The sequence below is a fragment of the Meriones unguiculatus genome, chromosome 17 (genome assembly GCF_030254825.1).
Source record: "Meriones unguiculatus strain TT.TT164.6M chromosome 17, Bangor_MerUng_6.1, whole genome shotgun sequence".
Classification (NCBI taxonomy): Eukaryota; Metazoa; Chordata; class Mammalia; order Rodentia; family Muridae; genus Meriones; species Meriones unguiculatus.
The window spans coordinates 51,555,324-51,573,472 of record NC_083364.1 but is presented as its reverse complement, the minus strand read 5'-3'; the positions used below and the strand labels follow the sequence as shown (position 1 = coordinate 51,573,472).

The 18,149-nt window shown below is 41.6% G+C and overlaps 1 protein-coding gene across 1 annotated transcript in view; it reads right to left on the bottom strand.

The window, feature by feature from the left end:
• Window positions 1-775: 775 nt before the first annotated feature.
• Window positions 776-18,149, bottom strand: part of Myh15 (myosin heavy chain 15) — a 111,040-nt gene continuing 93,666 nt past the window's right edge. Inside the window, exons 36-41 of the mRNA XM_060370501.1 lie at window positions 16,351-16,476; window positions 13,581-13,751; window positions 9,626-9,730; window positions 4,053-4,148; window positions 2,730-2,864; window positions 776-1,054 (exon numbers count right to left, since the gene is read on the bottom strand). Of these exons, the coding sequence (XP_060226484.1) occupies window positions 1,040-1,054; window positions 2,730-2,864; window positions 4,053-4,148; window positions 9,626-9,730; window positions 13,581-13,751; window positions 16,351-16,476 (648 nt within the window). The 3' untranslated portion in view covers window positions 776-1,039. The remainder of the gene's footprint in view (window positions 1,055-2,729; window positions 2,865-4,052; window positions 4,149-9,625; window positions 9,731-13,580; window positions 13,752-16,350; window positions 16,477-18,149) is intronic.

Genomic DNA, 18,149 nt, shown 5'->3' with positions numbered 1-18,149 from the left:
GACCAGACCTGGAAGTCAACTACCCTAGCCCCTCATCCAATTATGAGCAATGGGGACTTCTATCCCTGAACTTCCCCACTCCCCCTCCCTTAAAAACCCAAGGCTTTTGTCTCTGGTCACTGCTCTTTGCTGACTTGCAGAGTGACTCCAATGCCCGTTGGCTTAAATAAACCTCTTGCTTTTGCATTGATAACACCTCTGAGAGTTTCCTTTGGTCACCTCTCTGGCAGTTAAGCTCGGGCTGGGCTTAACAGCTCAACACCATCTAACTGGTATGAAGCATGTAGCCTGCATGTGTCTTGATAAAAAAAAAAAAAAGCTTTATGTACAAGTTTAAAGTGTCTAGCTGTGCCAACGCCTGCTCCATGGTGCTAAGAGATGTTTTTGTCCATTGTCACCAAGGTATAGGGATGAGACAAGCAAAGTTAGATAACTTCAAAAATCATTCTCCATCATGTATCAGATTCCATGGACAAGGTCTAAGGGTTCTTCTCTGAGTCCTATGCATGCAGAGGAAAGAATAAACATGCCTTCTTCTAACATTAAAATTGAGTCTTACATCTGTTTAGCTTTCTGTGTGAAATTTTAGAAGAAATTTGTATAGTGTCATTGCAAATCAAAAAGTCATCCGTTAATCCATGGAGTAATGATATTCTCTTGGACCATTACTTTTCTCATCATCTTCTCAGACTGCTTTCATACAGGTTATTATTCTTTTTTATATAGAATTTTTTTATTCTTTATTAATTACACTTTATTCACTTTGTATCCCCCCTGTGGTTCCCTCCCTCCTTCAGTCCCAATCCCTCCCTTCCTCCACCCTCTGCATGCATGCCCCTCCCCAAGTCCACTGATAGGGGAGGTCTTCTTTTCCTTCTGCTCTTTAATTACTTCCCCCCCCCCAGGGGGAAGCAGCATTACCAGGCCACAGAAGAAGACAATGCAGCCACTCCTGATGAGACCTAATTGACTAGGATTAGAATATTTATTCTTAAGGACACTTGCTTCCAGCAGTTGTCTTTTTATAAAAAGAAACTCTTTATTCTTCTCGAACCTGGAAAATAAAATGAATGTCAGTGTGGTCTATGAAATTCCAGTGGCTGTGAGCAGTGGAGTACACTCTGACCCATGTGAGCCCTTTCCAGAGGGAAGCCAGCCTCAGCAGCTCCCCATGAGCTTCGGGGGAGTCAGGGAACTGAAGCAATTATCTGCCTGCAGAGAGCAGACCCTAGTGACTCACCCCAAGGACATGCTCTGTCACTCTCCATTTCTGTCTTCCCTCCCTCACAGGAAAAGATTCTGCAACCACATCACCAGTTTCCTCCTCACACACAATTACAGCAGGAAACCCTTTCTCTGCGTTTATGACAGTTGAAGGATTTTAGAGTTTTCTTCCGTGAATGGGGAGCAATTAGTCATCACGCTGCCCAGCGAGGTTTTCCTGTTCATCTCCCGCCAGAAGCAATTTTCCCTTCACTTGTTTTGTTCATTCTTAGGCACAACCGTGACAAGGGGAAATGCACTGGTGTGCTTTGGAGGCCCTGTGTCCTCTGGCAGCTGCGGACAGTCGGGGCACATGGAAGTCACTGAAACCTTTATATGGTGTTGCTGGGCAAGCTCTCCACAGGAGACTCTGAACTGTCCCCTGGTGACACTGAGGCCAGCACTCAAGCCACTGCTCTAGAGCCCTCCAGTCGGGCTTTAACTTTGAGACAGTTGTTCAGGCAGCAATGAGAACTGCTAATGACTCAAGCTTCTCACACTTAGATCTCAATACCTTCCAGGTAGGCAACTGTTAGCCTCCTTCAGCAAGGTCGATACTCTTTATTGGCAAACCGATCAGCTTACCTTGAGGGGCTATCAGTAATTCATTTACAAGAAATGAGAAGGCTAGACATGTACCAGTTTTTGAAAATGAATGGAGGGTGCCATTTGTGCCGGGACCCACGCTAACTGCTTTTCAGACATTGTAGAAAAGGTAGCTACTATTTTATTCAATTGCTTTTCATTCTCTTCTCCTAGAGCTATATGTCACTTTTGAGAACCTTTGTTTCAAGGAAACTCTCAGCAAGGAAGAGACTCTGTGTCCCTGCTCAACATCTATATCTGAGTTCACTGTCACTCCTTCCAGTTTCTCTTCACAGTGAAGCACTGGCCTCCACTACTGTGTTCCAATGGCATTTCAACAAACTACAGAGACATGGATAGATGTTTCTGTGCTTTGGGGAACAACCAGTAGTTAAGTGTTGAGACCTAAAAAGCAGGACTCCACAATTTGTTGTCATTCCCTGGCTCACTTTTTGACCACCTTCGCACCTCCTCGTTTTCAGTTTTGACCCAATACATACAAACTCATATGCTTGCCTACAACGAAAAGAATTCACTCAGAATTTCAAGATCCATTTGTACTTTTAACATCCCCTTTGCTCCATGAATTCATGAGTATTCTGCACAAATGAATTAAAGGTCCAAGGCTCCAAGCTTATAAGTTAACCTGGGATAAAACATTTGCAGAATAAAACTAGAATGTTTTTCCAATTCAAAGGCTTAGGAAGTCCATACTCCCTGGGCAAGTAGAGCGTAATAACTAGGAACAGAACTTTATTTGAGCTTGTTTGGTTGTTTAAAAAAATGAAGAAAAAAACAAGACATTTTTGTTATACTAATCCATGCAATACTGTGAGCCCTAGCACACAATAGCCTGTTAGGCCTTTCAGAGTGGACTGTACCTTTTTCTCAAGCTCCTTTGCTTTTGCTCTGAGTTTATTGACTTGAGATTCTGCAGCCTCTGCCCTCTCCTTGGCTTCATTCAGCTCATATTGCTGCTTCTTGCACTTGGAAAGGTATTGATTAGCTTGTGCCTCCTATAAAAATGGAAAACACAGAAAGTGAAGATTCTGCCACTCCTACATAGGCTCTTAAACAAGAAACTTTAAATCAGAAGGGAACATAAAGTCAGCACTGAATCAAATACATAATGTTGCTATAAGACACACAGATAAGGACTTAAGAGCAGGAATGGAGACTGGAGAAATGATTCAGCCCTTAAGAGCCCTCCCTGCTCTTCTAGAAGGACCAGGTTTCCTTCTGAATATACACACAAGGTAGCTCACAACCACCTATAACTCCAGTTTCAGAGGATCTGATGCCCTCTTCTGGCCTATGCAGGCACCAGAAAATCAGGCAAAGATTGATGTAAAATATTTATGTAATGATACATGTAAGCAAAATGCTCATACATATAAAGAAAAATGAAATCAGGAGCTTCTTCTAAGAGTAGGAACAGAGACCCATTTTATAGCTGCTGTCCACCGGAAATTCAGAATGGGTGTTCCTTTCCACCAATTGCAGGTGGTATAACTTCCACACCCTTGCAGACTGGAGCAATCACAATTATTGATTTAAAATCAGATTCACATCCTAACCTCCCCTTTGGGCAGAGGTAGTTATCCTTTCAAATTATAAGCCAAAAAGTAATTCTTAGATATAGCACCAAACAGTGCAATTTAAAATCCCTCAAAATTTTATTAGGTATAAGGTGCCACTTATCCTTTGATAGATTACTTTAAGGACTCTGTGGTATTTGGTTCTCTATGGAAAAGATAAAGTACAGTAAAAACAATTAGCAAAGGATTAGAGAAGGGCATTTCAATGATTGTGGTTTTGTTCTCATTACGTCTAGAGTCATCAGAAAAATGCATTGCAAATTGTGATTGAGTTCACTCAAAGTCTAAAAGTGAAGGAGGCCCACAGCGAAACCCGGCAACAATTTGCCAACTCTGCACAGCACCTGATCTTACTTGGCTCATTTCTGGTCATGCATGTGTTTGAGTTTAGCCACAGGGTCAAGGGAGAGTCTCGTTTTCCTTCAGGGAAAAACACATTTTCCATTATTTTTTCCCCTCCTACAAGCCATAGTGCTAACTTACATTTAAAGCAGAGAATGGACAGATGTGGTGTCCAGATGGTTGTCTCTGCTGAGCTATTCCCCCACCACGGAGCATTAACCAAAAGCAGTGGCTGGGAAAATCCAGGATGCGACTTTCACTTACCGCTGCTTCCACTTGCTGTTTGTAACTCTGCACTTTCAGCTGGAGTTTATCAGACAGAGCCTGCATCCTGCTTAGATTTTTCTTATCTTCTTCTGCCTGAAATGCGTAGGTGTACATGAGAAAGTCATTTGAAAGTTCCAGTAGTGTGCACTGAATATTCTCTCACGTGACAAAGTAAAAGTTGGGATATTATTATTATTATCATCATTTATTACAATTTATTCAATCTGTATTTACTGGTCTTAGTTTATCTCTTTTATCAACTATTTCACTCAAAAGACAAGTCGAGTGTTAAAGGCTCAGCCACAGGTATGGAGGAAATCACCCTCCATACCAAAGTTTTGTCAGGCATTATACAATTTGATACTAATCTTAAGACTAGTCAGCCCTGTGGGAACACATAGGGCTCAACCTCGCTGGAGAGCTGAGGCTAGTCGTGTTTTAAATAAAATCCCTCCTCTGTTTTCAAACATTTGTCTTAGGCTTAAGAAATTTAAAATTTTATTTACAAGATTTAAGAAGTTAAAATTTTTATAACACTATCTGTTTACAGTAAGTTCTAAAACCAATACAGAACTAATTCCTAATAATTTATTGAGATGGATATTAAAGTAATTTTTATTCTCTTTAAGTAATTGTCATTTGGAGGCTTACTGCCTCTGTCTGCTGGCCTAGACCTAGTACTGGAAGCTTCTAGTCTCCATACAATCTTACGTAGGCCTAGAATGTTTTCAGCCTCTGAGACTTGCTGCTGAATATGCTCACCCTTTCTAGCTCTTTTTGAACTCTGGCTGGCTGGTTCAACTCAGCTGTTCCAGCTCAAGCTCCCCTCCAAGCCTACTGATTCAACTTGACTTCTCTCAGCTTCTTCTGAATTGCTCTCTGTCCATTTCTGCTTGACAGTATTCTCCTAATTAGGCAATTTCTGTGCCGAAGATTTTCTCGGCATTTAACCGAGAGCCTCCCTGAGCTACCTGTGGCTCTTTTTATCTAACCCTTCCTTTCACACATGGTGGGTGTCAGCCTGTGAGTGTCACAACCTGCTCGGAGTCCATCTTGCTTTTCAGAGCTGTAACTGTCAGAAAATCCTTTGTACTTGCGACACCATTCTGGTGTCTGGGTCCTGAACAAAAGACCGAACACTTGGTGGCTTTATTTTTGCTTTCTTGTCCCTAAAGCCGAAGGTGCTAAGTTTCCACCCAAGTATATAAAGGATAGATATTGTCCACACACAGATGCCTGAATGTGGGAGGTCATCAAAGGCAAAATGAAGTAACCGAGTGAAGGCTGGAGGGCACAGGGATGGTCTTTACCTCCTAGACCATGAAAAGCTACTGGTTTTATGTCTTGTATTTCTGGAACATTTTTGCAGGCTCTTAAGTTTCTATATTCCAAAGACACAAAGAAGGCAGATGGACAGTGAGGACAATCCATAAAATCATTTTACAGTGAGCTCACACTTGACTTCTTTTTTCCAGTTCATAGCTACAAAGTCTTCCCAGGGAAGTTTACTAGGAAAAGAGAACCATAGTTGTGTTCTTCTAAAAATGACTTTTTCAAGTGACATCTGTGGATAGCCTATCACAAAAATATGGAAGGGCATGAAAGCAGAAGAGCGAGGGAGGGATTGGGAGCGGATGAGAGAGGAGGCTACAGCTAGGATACAAAGTCAATAAAGTATAATAAATCAAAACATAAATTAAAAAACTTTGAAAATAAAAACAAAAACACTGTGATATAGTCCAAAGTGTGTCTTGATGTTAGGAGAACGGACTAAATTGACTCAGAATCAAAGGTGACTATTACTAAAGCCGGTACTAATATCAGTCCATCTGGGGAACTTTTTAGACTATCCTCAACTCACAGGGTTCTAGCCTCACACAGAGGGTACTGCTCAGTGAGTATTGTCTGACCTGACTGTGGGAAGTCATTCGTAACTGACTGGGTACATTCCATACACTACAGAGGCAATGGGGGAAAAAATGAGAAATGGACCCCATAGAATCCCTAGGACTGTGCCCTTAGCCAAAGGGCATGTGTGAACTGTATATTGTAAAAGCTGCTTCATGAGGACGTGAGTTAAAAAAAGAAGAAAAAAATAAATAAAACAAAGCACAACCCTAAATTAGGACATGGATGAACAAGAAAAAAATACATTATTAACAAATGATGTCCTACTCCATCATAATGGGTGGTTTCCCAAATGTAGCAGAGGGTCACAAAATGTCATGTCTCTAAGGTGGCCACTTTTTTTAGCCACACCAACTCTGGCTTCCAGAGATCATTGTTTAAAACAGTGTCAAGCTAATCATAGAAAAAAGAACCACGTATTCAGTCATCAAACAACTGTCCATATGGCTGGGGCAATGTCTCAGGGGTCATGAGCAACCTTTGTTCTTGCGGAGAACCCAGTCTCGGCACCCATACAATGGTTCACAACCATCCAGAATTCCACTTCCAGGGGATCCAATACCCTATTCAGAAATCCTCAGGCACCAGGCATACACATGGTGTATAAAGTATGTGCAGGTACAACCCTCAAGACACATAAAGTAAAACATAAATAAAAAGTTTTAAACATGTGTCCAAGTAGTTCATTTCAGCTTAGACTACTTGGTATATCCAGAATGCCTGGCCTTCTTATCAACATTCTGTTTCCTGCTTTAGGGAAAAAGATGACATTTCTACTGACTTCTAAAATTAGAATCAGGACCCTATACCCTGCATTAGCCATCTTAGAGGAGCTGCAACAATGGGCCTAAAATGAGTTTGCCCTTTTAGCAGAATAAGTTATACTGTGTAATGTGAGAAGGCTAGAAGGAGACTTGGGGAATGTGTGTTCAACACTGACACAGTCAAACACTGAAGAACTGTTTGGTCACTGATATCCCATGGGTATGGCGGTAATCAATGTATTATAACAGAGCTAAAAATTTACTTCCTACTGGATGTCTGACTGAAGAAAAGACAAGACAAATGGTCACTACAGAAGAACCAGAAGGCTATTGTGAATTTAACAAAAGCTCTGAGTCCTCAACAAGCTCCTTAGAAAGCCTGAAACACTTAAAGATTTACATGAATGCAAAAGAACGTTCCTGATCATTATATGCATATGGGCAAATATACACTGAGAAAGAAAAAGCCAAGAAAATCAGCATGGACAGGTTTCTGAAGAGAGTGGTACCTCCTCAAGAGGAAAATCAGAAAGATCCTTCAGCAAAGTATTTCAAGAGTTACTGTCCTAGGAGATGACACTCCACATTCGCAGCCTCTGAAGGCATTAGAGTGGGGCAAGATGTGAAGATGGAAGGCTGAGATATTTAACTAACCTGACCCTGTATAGGCCTAGGCTACTGTGTGAGTTCTCCTTTCTCTCTGCCCTCTCTTTTTATATAATTTATTTCTATTTTATGTTCATTGGTGTTTTACCTACATGTATGTCTGTGTGCGGGTGTCAGAAGCCCTAGAACTGGAATTACAGAGAAGTGTGAGCTGCCATGTGGGCACTTGGAATTGAACCTGGGTCCTCTGGAAGAGCAGCCAGTGCTCTTAACTGCTGAGCCACCTTTCCAGGTCCTAATGTGTGTGTCTTAACCACAAAATAATTACAAAGAAAAAAAAAAAAGAACCTCTATGTACACGTATGAAAATGTCCCAATGAGACATATCATTGTGTATAATTAATATATGCTCATAAAGAACATTTAAAAACTTTATCAAACAAGAAGAAAAACAATAGATAATAAAAATGTAGTACATCTTCTTAGTAGCACTGTATTCAGTGATGAAGAAAATTAAAATCTGCAGGAAAATGAATGGAACTGGCAGTGTTACACGAGTGAGGAAACCCAGGCTCAGAAAGACAAACACCGTGTGTTCCTTCTTACACAGATGCTAGCTTCTAACTGAGACACATATATTCTAGTCTATCTATAAATCTGTATGGATTATACGAAAGTTAAATGTAGGTAGCGACCAGCAAAATAGTAATGGGAACAAAGAGGCATTAAGAGAGCAGATGGAGAGGGCAATAAAACATACCTGATATGAAACTGAAAAAGGGAATGTTTGTAATAGAAGGGCTGAGTGGGGCTGGGGGATGGGAAATGGAACAGGAGAAGAAAGGGATAGAAAAGACCAACCAAAACTATGTATGAAAAATGCCATAAGGAAACTGGTTGTTTTGTATGCTAATTAAATTAAACCAAAAAGAATATAAAAGGGAAAATATACAGCTATGCAATTGCTTAGAATTGGGAATTATTATGAGTCAAAAATTAAAATACACTTAAAATTTACAAACTAAAACATTACACTGATCTAAAGTTAAGCTATGGAAAATTAAAAATATTGTTTCATAAATCTGTGGTAACCAGTATACGGTGCTGATAAAGTCTATAGTACTGTTTATTTATGTCCTGAGCCCATATATTCTCTCATGTAAGTAACTTCCAATTCTTTATAGTCCATTAATAATAATGCCTTACATATAAGACATACCATTTTGAAAACATTTTATAGCATGTTTTCTTTCTCTTTTCTAGGTCCAGCTGTGTCTATAAACAAATATCTAACACCGTGACACGCTGTCTACAGAATTAAGAACAGTGATGTGCTGCACAGGCTCTGGTCTGAGAGCAGCTTCGCTATAAATTAGGCTGCAGTAGCTGGGTTTGCTGTATTCTGTTGACATTCGCATCCCCCTAAGTTGCCATGCTCCCTATGGCACTTCTAAGAATAGATGCTTGGCCTCAAGCAGCGCATGAATGTAAACAACCTCCCTGTATACTGGGAGGAGGCTGTGCCCTGGGGTGAAGAACAGTTAGTGACCCCTGCTACCAGCGACTCTGTTCCATTAGAAAGGAAAGACTAGAAAAGCTGAACAGGGTGGCACAGTCCCCTAGTCCTAGCCCTTGGGAGGCTGGGGCAGGATGATTGCTGGAGGGCACAAGTTAAAGGTTAGTCTGGCTAGCAAAGCGAGATTCCAACTCAACAACAGAGGTGGCGGGAACAAGGAAAGTGAGGGTGTAGACAACGAAGAATATTGTGTACTTAGAAGTACATTGCTCATGCACAGAAAACTTGTCTACCTGCTTCAAACTATTTGCTTCAAGCTGATGTTAATGCTAGTTTACAGGTTAGTTTCAGAAAGCCTTGGCAAAGAACGCCACATTGTGACAACGATGCTTTCATCTGGCCCCAGGAACAAACTCCTCAAAGAGTGGACATGCCTCCTGTCCAGTCAGCATTCCATGAAATCAGCTGGTGAGGTGGCCACCCTTGCTGTCTTCCAGTCACTTCATACATGTTCTCCTCAATCAGCCTCTCACATGAAAGCATCTCTCTGACAGTGCTACTAAAAAAGATGGCATAAGTAGCTTTTCACTTCAGTTGTACCTTGCTGGCTCTCACAATGGATAGACCTAAGCCACGGAGAGCCCAGACAAGGCAAGAAAATGCTCAGAGACAACCACAGAGCCTCAGAAGGCCATGGGCTTTGGGCTGGAAAGTACTGACTGGTACTGCTGCACAAGGAGCCTAACCATATCCCCGGGGATGGCTTCCTGGAGTACCTGATAGGTCAGCTCTTTGATGCCCCTCTCCAGTCTGCGAGCTTCCCGCTGGGCTTCTGCACTGCGCCTGAGTTCACCTTCCAGTTCACCTTCCAGGTCCCGCACCTGTAACCAACAGAGACCTCAGCTCAGGTGCTGGTAATATGGCTGCCGTACAGTTTGCTGTACTGTAAATTCAAAGAGTGAAATAGTCAAGGGAAGGTATGTCCATTTTCTTTCTGGTAGTGACTAAATAGGACAATCTTTCTGGGGAAGAAAGAAAGAAAGCATCACCCAAACTGAGGCTGTTAACCTCTGTGAACTCATAAAAGCACAGTTAAGACTCTTGACTCTTGACATTGTGAGAGATTAATTCGAGGAGTGGGGATAAGCCTCTCTTCTTACAACATTGCAAAACAAAATCATACACTGTGTGTGTGTGTGTGCTTGCTCTGTGTGTGTTTCTGCCTGCCTGTCTGTCTGTCTGTCTGTGTATGCTTTGTTTCTGTGTTTGCCTGCCTGCCTGCCTGCCTATCTGTCTGTATGCTGTGTTTGTGTGTCTGTGTATGCTCTGTGTGTGTGTGCGAGAGAGAGAGAGAGAGAGAGAGAGAGAGAGAGAGAGAGAGATGTCTGTGAACACAGACAGCAAGCTTCATGCTGCAATGTTAAAGATTCTGTCCCATACATCCTGATCTTAGGCTCCTGTCTCCATGTTCCTCTCAGACTCCAGATTGTGCTCTGAGTCTGTGTCACATACATGTCACATGCAGGCTTATAGCTCTGCTTTGCAGAAGTACACCAGGGAACCTCCCATGTTTAGAGTCATACAAGTAAAATTTTAATATTCACTGAGCATGGTGCCTACTATTAACTATACCCAACAACGAAGAAAAACAGACACAAATCTCTCCCATGAAGAAACATACTTTCTCACTAGGGGAAGCAAACTAAATAAAGTGAAACAGTATGTTGATGATGTCAACTGCTATGGAAAAAAATAGGCAGGAAAGGAGCCAAAGCATTGGTTTGGGAGGCAGTAAGCTGCTGCTTCTGCTGATGGAACATTCTCCCAGACATCCATGCATCCTGGCTTCTCCTTGACTGAAATACCACCTCTCCCGAAGGTCTGCTCACCGTTTTAGAACTGAGGCCTGGCAGCCTGAGGCATGAGTGAGTTTCTTCAGGCTGATCCTGCTCCCTGCTACTACCTCTTGCAGCTACTTAAGCTAAACTACTCTTTTTGCTCTTCCCAGGAAGGAGGAGCTGGCAGGGCTGGCAGGTTAGAAGGTGTGCAACTTACCTGTGGATAAACCATCAGGACATCCTCTCTGGACGTTCCAGACACCAGTCCACTAGGGACTTGCATAGTTCCAATTGTAAAGATACAGGCCAACAGATCTCTTTTTAAAGGGATGTGTTTAAGGTGTTTTGTTCGGAAGTTTGGATAGAGCACCTCATGGTAAAAGGTGCTTTACTGAAGGGAATCCTAGTTGCCATATATTTTCACTTGTAATGAAGTTGCAATGTGATTCTAAAATGTGTTGATGATTACTGTATGTGTCCCTCCAAAAGTCTATGTGTCTGAAACTTAAACTCTCAGTTTTCATCTGTATTTGGAGGGGAGCCTTTAAGATTAGATATGGTCAAAAACACACACACACATACACACACTCACACAAACACATACACATACATGATTAGAGACTTTAATAAGACAGGCCTTGTTTGCTTTGCTTTGCCGTGTGATTCCCCTGACTACATTATGCCAGCACCATGCTACTGAACCCTAAGAGCATGAGCCACATAAAATTCTACTGCTTATAAATCATCTTATCTCAGATTCTTTGTTGCAGGACAGAACATTGATAAAAACAGTGATGTTCTGATTATACTTTTAAGTCTATAATTTCTCAGTGTCATCTGACACCAGCTCACTTCGAGTTGTCATTGGTTCTAGATTACAAAAGTAAACAAATGGTAACTATGAGCTGGCAGTCTGAATGAAAACGGCTCCCATAGGCTCCCAGAGAGTGGCATTACTAGGAGGTGCAGCCATGTTGGAGGAGGTGGAGCCTTGTCAGAGGAAGTGTGTCACTGCAGGTGAGCTTTGAGTTTCAAATGCCCAGGACAGGCCCAGTGTCACTTCCTCTTTCTGCTGCCTGCTGATCTGGATATAGAACCATCAGTTCCTTCTCCAGAACCATGTCTGCCTCCTTGCTTCCCACCATGGAATAATAGGCTAAACCTCTGCACCAGAAATAAGCCCCAATTAAATGTTTTTCTTTGTAAAAGTTACCCTGGTTTTGGCATCTCTTCACAGCAACAAAACACTCACACACCAAGATAAAATAAAATCCTGCAATATTAAATGGATGACGTCAGCATAATTCATGTGTTTTTGTTTGTTTTTTTTAAGGAAACAACAAAATTAAGTGGTTTTTTTTTTCTGTTAGACTAAAATCTTGGTTTCACATACGCTATGGAATAAATATCACATTCATCTTATTACTATTTGAAGTTGTTATTTTGTTTCTTTAGGGATGCAAACCCTGAGAGTCTACCCATGCTCAGAAGGATGGCCCATACCCATGTACATACAGAGAGCACTAAATAGATTCAGTGGGCATGAGAGAGAGAGACAGGCAGACAGACAGAGGGGAGAGAAAGAGTGCATATGAAGTTGGAAAGGAAAAGTGGTAAGCAGGAAGATAGGGGAGGGATTGGAAGGAAAGAGATGGGGGTGGATTTGATCAAACCATATTATTATGTACATATATGAATATTAAATAAAATATTTTAAAATTTGTTATCTTGGAACCAAAAATACAGTTTGCTTTTTTTGGCCTTGTTTTGGTTTTGTGAGTTTTGCCTGTTTGTTTTTAAGACATATTCCATAAAGGTTGTACGAAAACTCATTATGTAAAGGTCACTGGGAATAATTCTTTGTATGTTTCATGCTTGATATAGATCTAGCTTTGTTTTTATGATTAGTATTAAATTTTTTAAGGATGGATGAAATTTTTTCTACTTGAACTAATATAAAAAGTTACATGATTTTTCCATCAAACCATCTGAAAAGGGTACATTTCAAAGGTCTAACTTCCATCTCTTTTGCTCTCTTCTTAGGGCTAGTTGTTTTTATTAGTTTTTTCTTGTTACTACTTTGCTGACAAAATAGTTTTTCTTGAGCAAAAGATTATAAACACTTTATAACACTTTTACTGTTATTCTCTTTATGCTATTACCCATGATATCTAGAACATATTCCTGAGATCTTCCTCATTTCCTTTTAATCAACATGACTTTTTGGATAGATCATGAGTCTGTATTGGTATTTCATTGAATGGAGGTAGCAGAAATATGCAGAAGTATATACACTGGTTTTCAGAGGCCCTTTCGAGCCATTAAATCCCAGAAGAATCGTCTCTTAATTTTTGTGAAGTTTACAATATGCATGCACATAATCATTGAAAAAGTCCAATTTTTAAGGTAGTTTTAAATGCTGTTAAATTCACTTGAGGTAGATTTCACCTCATTTGTGCCAGGCGTTGTTGTATCTGCACTGAGTCTTTCTGGATTATGGGTGTGTGTTTTTTCTCTCCTTTCTTTAGCTCTTAGGAAAAAGGCATTCCCTTTAGAGAAAATGATGACAGGAATGCTGGCACAAAAGCGAGACTGCAAGGGTGCGTTTTGATAGAGTGGGCTGCCCTCTCTGCGAAGAGCCTAGAAGTGGTATGGTGACTGTAGGAAGATGTTATCTCATTCTTCAGCAAGAGGGAAGTCAACTTTCATGCAGACCCAGAAAAGTCCTATCTGCTGGCCCAAGGTCAGAGAATAATGCATGTATGTATTCAGATCAGATGCTGCCAGAATCTGAAAGTGCCATTAAACAAAGTGATGAGGTGTGATGTTCCAGGACATTAAGGCCTTGAAAGGAGGTTGTTAGGCCCCCACGATTACCCAAGCAAACTCCTACCCTGGATTCCAGCTTCTGGATTTGCTTTCTGCTCCCCACCACAGCTGTCTGTTCAGCTTCAGCCAGCCTTTTTTGCAAGTCTTTAATCGTCTGCTCCATATTCTTTCTCATCTTTTCCAAGTGAGCATTTGTGTCTTGTTCTTTCTTCAGCTCTTCTGACATGTTGGCCGCCTAGGAAGTGAGGAAAGAGGGACTGAGGAGATGGGTCAGTGGTTTAGCCTACTTGCTGCTCTTGATCTGACCCAAGCTCGGTTCCTAGAACCCATACTGGGGCTCTAGCTTCAGTGGATTCAACGCCCTCTTTCTGGCCTCTGTGGGTACCAGACACACATTTGTTTCATACACAATAAACATATATGAATCTTTTAAACAGGAGAAGAAAAACGGAAGGAAAGAGACTGAGCTAATCCTGTAGGGTTCTGATCATATTCCAATGAGCTTTTGTTCCTGATCTTATGGGGGGGAGGGGATCGGTGAATGTTTGGCCTCCATATATTTAATCTCTTTCCACCCTGCTCTCTCTAATCCCCGATTCCCTTGGCTTTTTTTTTTTTTTAAATCAAATCATCCAGTAGACATTGAGGCAGCAACATGATAAAATGGGGTGAAAATTGATGGGCAAAAGTTGAAGCTGAGGTGTCATGTGTATAAGACAGAATACATATGTTGAAAGCAAGATGACTAAGTGAAGCCATGACTTTAACTGAATAAAGTACCATAAAGCATCTGTAACAGAATAAAATAGCTGCTGTCGTATAAGGTACTGGGAAAGATGTAGTAAAATACCTACGGAAATATATATTCTGATTTACTACCACAAACATATTCAGCATCCAAAAACTTGACAGCATCAAATATTCTCTGTACAAATAATCTTACAAATAAACTTACAAAGAAGGTAAGTGGTGAATCCTGCTTTGAGGTTTAGTTTTGTGCACAATGGCTTGTTGCCATGGCAGAATATTTGACAGAAACAATTGTTAAGGGATAAAGGATTTATCATGGCTCATGGCTCAGGGGAAACAGGACCCACATGGTAAGGAGACATGCTGGCAGGAACAACTTGCAGCTGTGTTAGTGTTTAACTTCTGGTCAAGAGGAAAGGTTTTCTGACTGGGCTGGAGGTTTAACATTCCATCTGGGTGGGGTCCGTCACTTGGCTAAGGGAAGAACGCTGAGATGGAGGGCTTATCTTGAACCGTGATAAGGAAGAGAAGGGTGGGATAATTTTCCCTTTCATGTGATGCCATATTTTTCCTTCTCAGACTGCCTCTCCCTGGGCAGTAGCTTACCACACCATAGCCATGGAACTTCATACATGTGCTCATTTTTCTGAATTACTCAGAAAAGTTTCATTTCCTGTTTTCTTCTTTAAGTTTTTTCTAAGCATGCTTAGAAACACTTTGGGATTCCCCCAAATGTTGGTCTTTCTTACTCTTTGTCTAATGCCTCCCTCCCTGTCTAATGCCTCTCTCCCTTGTCTGTCATGTGTTTGCTCTCCATGCCAGCTTAAATGGCATAACTTTTTCCATCCATCCTCCATTCTCCTCCCCTGGGTAGGAGTTGAAGCTTATAGTTACCCTGCCTTGGTGTTCTTCTTTCAAACTCTAACAAAATTGTTCTTGAGCTTCCATTTGAGTCCATTTAAAAATTATTTTAATTAGTGAGACTAAGAACCCATAAGGAGGGGGATCATCATCTTGTTCAGAAGCAACAAGATTTTCCAGGATGCTCCTCTCCCAGTGACCCACTAACTCCAGCTAGACTTCACTTCCTAACGGTTCCCCACATCCCACAACAGCACCATTGTTCAAACACGTAAGCCTATGGGAGATATTCCCTATTCAAACGTTAACTTTTCTGAAAAGCAGTATTATTAATATAATTGCTGATGTATAATCTAGCTGGAAGTCCTGTCTCTCAAGTTCTCACAACTTCCTAAGTATGAGGATTACCTTCCCTGCATTAAGCAAGGGTAAAACTCTGCATATAGCTGCACATTTGAGAGACTCTGGAAAAACCCTCACAGGGTAAACAGAGGCTGAAATCGTGCTCAGACCATTTATTAAACCCAGAAACATCCAGTCCTGGGCCTTGAATACACAAACCTCACTTTCTCTCCATTAATAGCCTTTTCTCAATTGCACTGTTCACCTGCTATGCCTTTTGATAGAAGTACCACCCCTGACCATAGAGGATGCACTGGGGGGGTGTATTTTTCAAGTTGGGGTTAACAACTAACTCTGCACTTAGTGACATCTAGGAAAAGTATCACCATCAGCAAGTTTTAGTTTACAAATAAAATAAGGTTCACCAAATATTTCCATACTATTGGGGTCCATACCCCAATAGTAATACGGATTACAAACCATAAGTAGTTTAACCACTCTTTTCAGATCACCATCATAAAGCCGTTACATACCCGAGAAAATGAAAAATTATAAGGAAGCACAGGAAGATTATTTCTAAATACCAGGTATATTGATTCACAACTGAAAAATAGCTAAACTGAAAAATGAGACTCTTGTTTTCACAGGATTTTGCTTTTAACCATTCAATCACTCCTTCTCATTGTCAGGGTGAATTAGAAGACAATAGCCAAATGGCCTAAGTGTTCTGGCCAACGGGAAAGTTACAGGGTCAGCTAATATTCTCCTGACTATATGGGAGAATCATTGGAATCCATCTGGGCTGCAGCAGGTCCCGGCTTTGAGCTATAGCTACAGTGAACTCCAGAAGACAGAAATGAGCATACAGTCAACAGGCCTACCTCAGCAGCAGCCCTCTTGGCCTTTTCTTCTGCCTTTTGGCACGCCTGTAGCATCTCTCCAGCTTCCTTCTGTATCTGAGCAACATCAGCCTCCAGTTTCTTCTTCTGGCTGAGGAGGCTTGTGTTCTAAGGAAGGACAGACAGCATTCCGGTTAGACAGCCTGAGACCAGCGATGCATAGGCAAGCAGCTCTGGGTAGGAGCAATTGATCACAGTTGGCCATATGTGTTTAAGCAAGATCTCCAGCCTTGGGTGGTACCTTGAACACAAAGGCAGATCAAAAGAAGGGGATCATTTAGAGGCTCGGGAGAAAAGAAAGATGGAAGCCTGAATCGGAAAGAAGGATTCTAAATAAAACAAAGTCAAACATGGTTTTAGTGTTTAACCTATTGAGGAATGTTTTCCTGCTTTTTCAGTGTGATAGAAACAAGTATCCTAGAGCAGAACTTAGGTCACCTGCAGCCACCTTGAGGATTCCAGCATGATGCTGCAGGAAGAAAACTGATTCTTCATCTTTGCCCACCTGCCTTCCATGTTACTCTGCAGTGAGGAGGAGGAGGAGGAGGGAAAGGAGATGACATAAAGCTCAGCCCCAGTCCCTAGGACCCCATTAAAGAAAGTCCTTTGTGTTCTGAAGCCATGCTGTCCTAGTTCCATCCTGATTGTCCCACTGGAGGCCTAAGCCCCCTTCGCTGCATCTGCCCTGTGTTTGAAGTACGGCTTTTGTGAGCTGTGAAACCTCAGCACAAAGAGCGTGAGTAAAAAGCATGGGCTTCCCACTTTTCATTTCTCCTTTCATTTCATCCATTCACATCATCCTTTCCGTTTCCTCTACTTAGAGCTTTTCTCAGAGCAGAGTAAGCCTGGAGCAGAGAAAGAAGGCATACCAGCCACACAGGTTCTGCATGCCTCCCACCAGCACCATAAAGAATGCCTCTCTCCATCCTGCAGAGGGGCAGGCCCTGTGCCCTGCAGGATTTCCATTGCCTTCAGTGTGGTCTTATGGGTGCTCACTGCACATGACTCTGTGGGAGCTCTCTCAATGTGAAGGACAGCACATGTCCAAGCGCTGACTTGATTATGATTTGATGCATAGCACTCACTTAAGCTTTCCTAAGGAGATGAGGCTTTTAACCTCTGCAAGTTCAATGCCTCCCTATTTCCCTGCTTCCAGTTTCAGAGGGAAGATGCTCAAGGTACAACGTGAAGAGGACCATTTGTAAGTTGTCCTCAGTTGTGTGTCCTGAGCAAGTGGTCTTTAAGAGGAGTGGCATGCCTCCTGAATTAATGCTGGACACAGCATCTTAAGAACAGGGGCAGCATCTGAGTTTTTGTTGAGCCTCCATCTACTGCAGAGCTGTGGATCTCATAGGTGAGTGAGATCCAAGTATTAGAATGCTCATGTCAATAACGCCTTTAAGTTTCAGAAACTGCCCTATAGACTAAGGCGCCATTACATAAGTATCTTAGTTTGCTTCTTTGTTGCTGTGATAAAACACTGACCAAAGCCAACTCAGGGGGAAAGATTTCATTTCAGCTTATACTGTCAATCATGAAGGAAAGACCAGGAAACCTAGAGGCAAGCCATGAGTGAATGCTGCTTACTGACTAAGGCTTTGTTTAGCCTGCAGTCACATACAACCCAGGACCATCTGTAAGGACCCACAGTGGGATAGGACCTATTACAAAAATCATAAGTAAAAAAAAAAAAAAAAAAAAGAAAAGAATACTCCCCTCACTACCTTTTCCCTTCCCTCTTTCCTTCGGTTCTTTTCACATTAGGACACAGGACATTATCA